We start from the raw sequence: 9,851 nt of genomic DNA, 5'->3' as shown, positions 1-9,851 counted from the left end.
GAGGGAGGGGATGGTGGCACAGGAGGAGATAGCTGTGGGGGATGGAGTGGTAGGAAGAGTGGAGGAGGTCGGCAAGTTAGCAGGGGGCGGGGTATGCTTCCCTGAAGAGATGGGTTTTCAGGGTGCGCCTAAAGGAGAGGAGAGTAGGTGATAATCTGATGGGTTGGGGCAGGGAGTTCCAGAGGATGGGTGACACCCTGGAGAAGTCCTGGAGGCGGGCATGGGAGGAGGAGACCAGGGAACTAGAGAGAAGGAGGTCTTGTGAGGAGCGGAGTGTGCGTGCTGGGCGGTACTTGGATATTAGGTCAGTGATGTAGTTCGGGGCAGTATGGTGGACAGCTTTGTACGTCAGTGTTAGGATTTTGAATTTGATCCGTTGCGCAATCGGAAGCCAGTGGAGGGATTGGCAGAGGGGGGTGGCGGAAACGGAGCGGTTGGAAAGGTGAATGAGTCTGGCAGCCGTATTCAGGATGGACTGAAGCGGGGATAGCCAGCGGCGAGGCAGGCCAGTGAGGAGGGAGTTGCAGTAGTCAAGTCGCGATATGATGAGGGAGTGGATGAGCTGTTTAGTGGTTTCTGGAGTTAGGAACGTGCGGATTTTGGCGATGTTGCGGAGGTGGAGTCTGCATGAGTTTGTTAAAGAGTGGACTTGGGGCTGGAAGGATAGGTTGGAGTCCAAAATGACACCAAGTACTCTGGCCTGCGGGGCGGGTTTGATGGTGGCGTTGTTGGACATGATGGAGAAGTCATGATGGAGGAGTATTGAAGCCTTTCTGGTGAAGCGTCAAATCCCACGTTGAAGCCTTTCTGGTGAAGCTTCAAACGGAGCCCTTCTGGTGACTCCTCAAGTATTTTTGAACTGGGACCCTTTGCTAATTGCATCCCCCACCGGTTCCCCTTTTCTACCGCAAAAGTACACGGAGCAGACCGGACTGCGTCGGCGCAGCGTTTTCTCTGCATGGTGTTGGCCGTCTGGCGTCAGGTTGCAGTCAGTTCTCGGCTGGTAAAGTTCATGCAGACGGCAGATGATCTAAGTTAGCAGAGGCAGTGCAGGGAGGAAAGGAGGGAGGGATGGTGGGGGGACCTGGAAGCAGGAGGGAGGGGGAGAGTCTCACACACACATGCAGGGTAGGAGGAGAATCCTCCTTTTATTCTACAGCAGAATGAACTTTCTCTCCAATGGTAGAGAGGAGAGGAGGGAATAGCCTCTCACTAAATCCACTGCAGAGAGAGGGACCAGGAGACAGCAGAGTGCAGGAGAAGCTGCTGCTGCTGCAGACACATACGCCGGAGCGCAGTTCAACTGGGGCATCTCTAGTGTGATCTGTGCTGACTGCAGGAGCACAGTCTGCGACAGCAGAGGGGCTGCACAGGGTGGGAAGCCCCTGCAGAACATTGCGACAGAGAGAGCCAAGAGGGGACCAGACTGAGGATCTGATCAGGATGGATGGATATGATACCTTACTTTTGTCTCTGCTCCTCGCCACGCTGCATGCAAGTAAGTGACTTCTTTTTATGGATCAATGCTACGGAAAATGATCAATAAATAGAGAGAGGGGGGGGGGGCGCAAAAAAGTTAACGTAACGCGCTTTATTTCTGCTGCGCAAACTGTCGGCGCTATATAAATCCTGTATTATAATAAAAATAATATAATAATAAAAAATATATATAATATATTAATACAAATATTCCATATTATTATTTATAATATAAATATATATTATAGTATACATTTATAATATAAATAATATAATATAATATATAATAATAATAATATAATAATAATAATACTATATAATAATATATAATAATAATAATAAAAATATATAATAATATTAATATATAATAATATATAATAATAATAATAATACTACTATATAATAATATATAATAATAATAATAAAAATATATAACAATAATAATATATAATAATATATAATAATAATAATATATAATAATAGTATAATAATAATAATAATATATAATAATAAATTAATATTATCAGTAGTCATTTCATATCGTGCCGCATTCGCCGCTTAACATACGCCAGCCATTAAATTACGAAACACAATTATTATTTCTATATATTATTAATATTATACAGGATTTATATAGCGCCAGCAGTTTATATTATCAGTTTTAATTCATTTTATATCATGCCGGCGCCGTAACGTCCTCGAATGTTTTGTCTAATATGGTAATACCCCTCCACAAAAAAAAACTGCGATTGCATAAAAAGCGCAGATGCGGCGGCGAATCGTTTTCGACTTGCCGTCAGTTTGGCTGAAGAGAACAGTCACTCTTTTTTTTTTTTTTTAGAGCGTCAGCTCTGAGGGTGTGAGTGAAAAAGCGCAGATGCGGCGGCGAATCGTTTTCGACTTGCCGTCAGTTTGGCTAAAGAGAACAGTCGCTTTTTTTTTTTTTAGAGCGTCAGCTCTGAGGGTGTGAGTGCTGTTCCGCATGCTGGAAATTCTATGCAGTTGTTGGGGAAAGGGGGGGGGGTGACCGTTGTAACGCACATGCGGCGCGGGCAGATCTGGGGGATGCAGCTTTGCACAGATCTTGCAGCGTGTGTGGTCAGGAGGAGAGCTTCACTGCAGTGCCTGTCCGTTCTGATATTAGGGATCTCGGCGTGCGCTGGGTAGGGGGAGACAATGATCCCACTGCATAGGGAATCTTTCAACCGTTGCAACGTTTTTTGTGTTTTTTTTTTTTCACCTGCAGGATTTCAGGCTGCGACCCCCTCCCATTCCTCACCCCCCCCCCCCCACGCTTTTGCTTCATTAATATATTTACTGTCATCCTTGGCTGTTACCCGGCTGGTGATAATTGTTCTATATCGGGTCTTATTCCCTACGGTAAAACGGATGCGTCCTAATAATACGATTCTAATGAGCGCTCTACTTACCTGCCAAGTTTTTCTGCAGTAATTATACCGTGCTGTCTGCTCCCGGAGGGAATTGAGTTTCCATTACCGTATCTGGACTCTTTAAGGGTCGGGCGACCTGGCCCGGCGAGGATAAAGGGGCCGGTAGCCAACGGCGAGAACTGGCGACCAATCAGAAATCGCCTTTTTTTGGCATCCCAATGGCCACTAAACTGGTGGAAGATGGGCGCCGATTGGCGGTGGTTGCTGACTGGGGAGTATTTATACGATTGTGGAGGGATCGGTAGCCAACGGTGAGAACTGGTGAGCAATCAGAAATCGCCTTTTTTCCTAAACTGATGGAAGATGGGCGCTGATTGGTGGTGGTTGCTGATTGGGGTGTATTTGTATGGTTGTGGAGGGATCACAGCCAACGTCAAGAACTGGCGACCAATCAGAAATCGCCTTTCTGGCATCCAAATGGCCACTACGCTGATGGAAGATGGGCGCCGATCGGTGGTGGTTGCTGATTGGGGTGTATGTGTATGGTTGTGGAGGGATCGTAGCCAACGGCAAGAAATGGCGACCAATCAGAAATCGCCTTTCTGGCATCCCAATGGCCACTACACTGATGGAAGATAGGCGCCGATTGGTGGTGGTTGCTGATTGGGGTGTATGTGTATGGTTGTGGAGGGATCGTAGCCAACGGCAAGAAATGGCGACCAATCAGAAATCGCCTTTTTTGGCATCCCAATGGACACTAAACTGGTGGAAAATGGGTGCCGATTGGCAGTGGTTGCTGATTGGGGTGTATTTATACGGTTGTGGAGGGATTGGTAGCCAACGGTGAGAACTGGCGAGCAATCAGAAATTGCCTTTTTTCCTAAACTGATGAAAGATGGGCGCCGATTGGTGGTGGTTGCTGATTGGGGTGTATTTGTATGGTTGTGGAGGGATCGTAGCCAACGTCGAGAACTGGCAACCAATCAGAAATCGCCTTTCTGGCATCCAAATGGCCACTACACTGATGGAAGATGGGCGCCAATCGGTGGTGGTTGCTGATTGGGGTGTATTTGTATGGTTGTGGAGGGATCGTAGCCAACGGCGAGAACTGGCGACCAATCAGAAATCGCCTTTCTGGCATCCCAATGGCCACTACACTGATGGAAGATAGGCACCGATTGGTGGTGGTAGCTGATTGGGGTGTATGTGTATGGTTGTGGAGGGATCGTAGCCAACGGCAAGAAATGGCAACCAATCAGAAATCGCCTTTTTTGGCATCCCAATGGCCACTAAACTGGTGGAAAATGGGTGCCGATTGGCGGTGGTTGCTGATTGGGGTGTATTTGTATGGTTATGGAGGGATCGGTAGCCAACGGTGATAACTGGCGACCAATCAGAAATCGCCTTTTTGGCATCCCAATGGCCACTAAATTGATGGAAGATGGGCGCCAATTGGCGATGGTTGCTGATTGGGGTATATTTGTACGGTTGTGGAGTGATCGGTAGCCAATGGCGAGAACTGGCGCCCAATCAGAAATCGCCTTTTTTTGGCATCCCAATGGCCACTACACTGATGGAAGATGGGCGCCGCATTGCTGATTGCGGTGTAATTGTACGGTTGTGGAGGGATCGGTTTCCCGGACGTTCCATTGGCTTTCCATAAGTTGGGCTTTGGAGGTATAAGGGCGCGCTATCGGCCGGCGCATGTTTAGGATGCAATTGTTTCATGGCGGTTGAATCTTCTGCGCTGTTACATAGATACTGCTGGGACTTGTGGTTCTTCAAATGCCACGGGAAACCGGTGGCCTATGGGATTGGTTCTTTGTTAACTAGAGTCCTTGGAACAATCGGTCACTTGGGCCACGTGTGAGCAGACGCTAGCGAAACTTTCCGACCAATGGTGCATGTAGCGATCTTATGCCCATCAGCCTTGTTTAAGCACACCACACACGTTACAATCTGATTGTAGGATCTGCGTGGGTTTCCTCCGGGTACTCCAGTTTCCTCCCACACTCCAAAGGCATGCTGGTAGGTGAATTGGCTCCTATGTAAATTGTCCTTAGTATGTGTATGTATGAATGTGAGTTAGGGACCTTAGATTGTACGCTCCTCGGGGGTTAGGGACCTTAGATTGTACGCTCCTCGAGGGTTAGGGACCTTAGATTGTACGCTCCTTGAGGGTTAGGGACCTTAGATTGTACGCTCCTCGAGGGTTAGGGACCTTAGATTGTACGCTCCTCGGGGGTTAGGGACCTTAGATTGTACGCTCCTCGAGGGTTAGGGACCTTAGATTGTACGCTCCTCGGGGGTTAGGGACCTTAGATTGTACGCTCCTCGAGGGTTAGGGACCTTAGATTGTACGCTCCTCGAGGGTTAGGGACCTTAGATTGTACGCTCCTCGGGGGTTAGGGACCTTAGATTGTACGCTCCTCGAGGGTTAGGAACCTTAGATTGTACGCTCCTCGAGGGTTAGGGACCTTAGATTGTACGCTCCTCGAGGGTTAGGGACCTTAGATTGTATGCTCCTCGAGGGTTAGGGACCTTAGATTGTACACCCCTTGAGGGTTAGGGACCTTAGATTGTACACCCCTTGAGGGTTAGGGACCTTAGATTGTATGCTCCTCGAGGGTTAGGGACCTTAGATTGTACGCTCCTCGGGGGTTATAGACCTTAGATTGTATGCTCCTCGGGGGTTATAGACCTTAGATTGTATGCTCCTCGGGGGTTATAGACCTTAGATTGTACGCCCCTCGAGGGTTAGGGACCTTAGATTGTACGCTCCTCGGGGGCGGGGACTGATGTGAATGTACAATATATATGTAGAGTGCTGAGTACATTGACGGCGCTATATAAATAATAAATAAATACAATCTCTTTTATGTGGTGCATGGGCCTGTCTGATCGGATACAAATCGGTTAGATTAGGTAGATCGTTGCGATATCGAAGTTGGATCATACAAACAGTCAAACGTGTGTAATCTCGCCAATCGCGATCTGCTGGTGTATGGTGTCAGACTTGGTTGCAGCGTGTTCTGTAGCAGGGAATGGTGCAGTGCTCTGCTGATGAAAGCACTGACCGGCTGTAGGAGCCTTTGTCTGCCTCGCTATTCTACTAAGAGTTGTAGGGGGAGATCTTGGCCAAGGGGGACTACAAGTCTCAGCCAGCTGCCTTGATGTATTATGACGTCAGCCTGTGCTGCTGAACTACAACTGCCAGCATGCCCAGTGCTCTGAGTCTTGTAGCATTGCAGCAGCTGGTGAGTTAAAGGATACCTGAGACCCACACATATGGACCTGACAGCCTGGAGAGGGGGGGTGATGGAACTTGTAGTTCCCAAACACTTGGTGATCACTGGTGGTAGACTTGACTGCCTGGAGGGGGGGCGATGGGACTTGTAGTTCATCTGGTGATTGTTGGGGGTAGGCCTGACAGGCTGGAGAGGGGACGATGAGACTTGTAGTTCCCAAACAGCTGGTGATCTCTGGGGGTAGAACTGACAGTCTGGAGGGGGGATGATGGGACTTGTAGTTCATCTAATGATCATTGGGGGTAGACCTGACTGCCTGGAGGGGGGGGGGGGGGGTGATGGGACTTGTAGTTCCCAAACAGCTGGTGAACATTGGGGGTAGACCTGACTGCATGGAGGGGGGATGATGGGACTTGTAGTTCATCTGGTGATCATTGGGGGTAGACCTGACTGCTTGGAGGGGGGGATGATGGAAATTGTAGTTCATCTGGTGATCATTGGGGGTAGACCTGACTGCCTGGAAGGGGGGGGGGGTGATGGGACTTGTAGTTCATCTGGTGATCATTGGGGGTAGACCTGACTGCCTGGAGGGGGGGGGTGATGGGACTTGTAGTTCATCTGGTGATAATTGGGGGTAGACCTGATAACCTGGAGGGGGGATGATGGGATTTGTAGTTCATCTGGTGATCATTGGGGGTAGACTTGACAGCCTGGAGGGATGGGGGGGGTGATGGGACTTGTAGTTCATCTGGTGATCATTGGGGGTAGACCTGACAGCTTGGAAGTGGGATGATGGGACTTGTAGTTCATCTGGTGATCATTGGGGGTAGACCTGAAAGCTTGGAAGGGGGATGATGGGACTTGTAGTTCATCTGGTGATCATTGGGGGTAGACCTGACAGCTTGTAAGGGGGATGATGGGACTTGTAGTTCATCTGGTGATCATTGGGGGTAGACTTGACTGCCGGGAGGGGGGATGATGGGATTTGTAGTTCAGCTGGTGATCATTGGGGGTAGACCTGACAATTTGGGGGGGGGGGGGTAATGATGGGATTTGTTGTGCACACCAACCGTACACATGGGGGGAGGGGAATCGTGATTAGAGCGTTCTGATACATTGTTACTCTATAGAGCGCTGTATGTCCAATATCCTGTATGTCTCCCAATGTATCCGATTGTTACTTTGTTACATTCAATAATTGACAACCAGCCAATGAATGATCCTTCCACGATTGTTCGCGTCCTGATTGGTTAAACGTGAATTGCCCAGCATTCTGGAAAGTTGTCAGGACAGATCAGAACTCTTAAGCTGGCCACACACTGTACAACCTCTTTTATTTGATCTCTATACAATCTCCTGTTAGATTCATCAGCCTGGACAACTCCCCCTACATACAGTTTGCCATTACCCGTTAAAGGGCACCCCTACACTTTGCTCGCCGCCAGGCAGTAAGGTGGTGCAGCAATGTGTGCTTCAGTGTGCCGCATTTTCAGAAAAGAGACTTATTTTCCGAGTTCCTAGTGTGTAGGGAGGCCCATTGAATTTAATTGGCATGGGAATGCATAGAGAACGCATGGGAACCACAGAGAACGCATGGGAACCACAGAGAATGCATGGGAACGCACGGAGAACGCATGGGAACCACAGAGAACCTATGGGAACACATGGATAATCCATGGGAACGCATAGAGAACGCATGGGAACCACAGAGAACGCATGGGAACCACAGAGAACGTATGGGAACACACGGATAACGCATGGGAACCACAGAGAACGCATGGGAACCACAGAGAACGCATGGGAACGCACAGAGAACGCATGGGAACACAAAGAGAATGCATGGGAACGCACAGAGAACGCATGGGAACGCACGGAGAACGCATGGGAACCACAGAGAACCTATGGGAACACCTGCATAATGCATGGGAATGCACAGAGAACGCATGGGAACACACAGAGAACGCATGGGAACACACAGAGAACGCATGGGAACACACAAAAAACACATGGGAACACACAGAGAACGCATGGGAACGCACAGAGAACGCATGGGAACACACAAAAAACACATGGGAACACACAGAGAACACATGGGAACACACAGAGAACGCATGGGAACGCACAGAGAACGCATGGGAATGCACGGAGAACGCATGGGAACGCACAGAGAGTGCATGGGAACCACAGAGAACGCATGGGAACACACAGAGAACGCATGGGAACACACAGAGAACGCATGGGAACACACCAAAAACTCATGGGAACACACAGAGAACGCATGGGACTGCACGGAGAACACATGGAAACCACAGAGAACGGATGGGAACACACGGATAATGCATGGGAACACACAAAAAACACATGGGAACACACAGAGAACGCATGGGAACGCACAGAGAACGCATGGGAATGCACGGAGAACGCATGGGAACCACAGAGAACATATGGGAACACACGGATAATGCATGGGAACGCACAGAAAATGCATGGGAACCACAGAGAATGCATGGGAACACACAGAGAATGCATGGGAACACACAAAAAACACATGGGAACACACAGAGAACGCATGGGAACACACGGAGAACGCATGGGAACCACAGAGAATGTATGGGAACACACGGATAATGCATGGGAACGCACAGAGAACGCATGGGAACCACAGAGAACGCATGGGAACGCACAGAGAACGCATGGGAACACACAGAGAACTCATGGGAACGCACAGAGAATGCATGGGAACGCACAGAGAACGCATGGGAATGCATAGAGAACGCATGGGAACGCACAGAGAACGCATGGGAATGCATAGAGAACGCATGGGAACGCACAGAGAATGCATGGGAATACATAGAGAACACACATAAAACGCATGGGAACACACGGAGAACGCATGAGAACACATGGAGAACGCATGGGAACGCACGGAGAACGCATGGGAATGCACAGAGAACACATGGGAACGCACGGAGAACGCATGGGAACATACGGAGAACGCATGGGAACACGTGCATGCCTCATCACACCATCATGATGTGAACGGAACCTAAAGAAGATTGTGCAATCATTCTGGTGCGATGGCGCATAAGTGAGCTCCCATGTGTTCTCCGTGCGTTCCCATGCATTTTATGTCAGTTCTCATGCGTTCTCCATGCATTCCCATGTATTTTCTGTGTGTTCCCATGCATTCTTCATGCATTTCCATGCATTTTCTTTGAGTTCCCATGTGTTGTTTGTGCGTTCCCATGCATTTTCTGTGCGTTCCCCTGCGTTCTCCATGCGTTCCCATTAATTTTCTGTGAGTTCCCATGCATTCTTCTTGCGTTTACATGCATTTTCTGTGAGTTACCATGCGTTGTTTGTACGTTCCCATGCATTTGCTGTGAGTTCCCATGCATTGTTTATACATTCCCATGCATTTCCTGTGAGTTCCCCTGCGTTCTCCATGCGTTCCCATGCATTCTCCATGTGTTCCCATGCATTCTCCGTGCGTTCCCATGCATTCTCTGTGCGTTCCCATGCATTTTCTGTGCGTTCCCCTGCGTTCTCCATACGTTCCCATTAATTTTCTGTGAGTTCCCATGCATTCTTCTTGCGTTTCCATACATTTTCTGTGAGTTACCATGCGTTGTTTGTACGTTCCCATGCATTTTCTGTGAGTTACCATGCGTTGTTTGTATGTTCCCATGCATTTCCTGTGAGTTCCCCTGCGTTCTCCGTGCGTTCCCATGCA

General features: G+C 48.8%; 1 protein-coding gene across 1 annotated transcript in view; it reads left to right on the top strand.

The window, feature by feature from the left end:
* The first annotated feature begins 1,163 nt into the window (after positions 1 to 1,163).
* The window catches only part of LOC149437954 (kin of IRRE-like protein 1), a 73,114-nt gene continuing 64,426 nt past the window's right edge, over positions 1,164 to 9,851 (top strand). Inside the window, exon 1 of the mRNA XM_089660404.1 lies at positions 1,164 to 1,498. Within this exon, the coding sequence (XP_089516530.1) occupies positions 1,444 to 1,498 (55 nt within the window). The 5' untranslated portion in view covers positions 1,164 to 1,443. The remainder of the gene's footprint in view (positions 1,499 to 9,851) is intronic.

This window comes from Staurois parvus, unplaced genomic scaffold (genome assembly GCF_062004578.1).
Source record: "Staurois parvus isolate SC_StPar_1 unplaced genomic scaffold, SC_StPar_1.0 ptg001239l, whole genome shotgun sequence".
NCBI lineage: Eukaryota > Metazoa > Chordata > Amphibia > Anura > Ranidae > Staurois > Staurois parvus.
The sequence above is the reverse complement of the archived record's forward strand: the minus strand, read 5'-3'. Positions and strand labels throughout refer to the sequence as shown.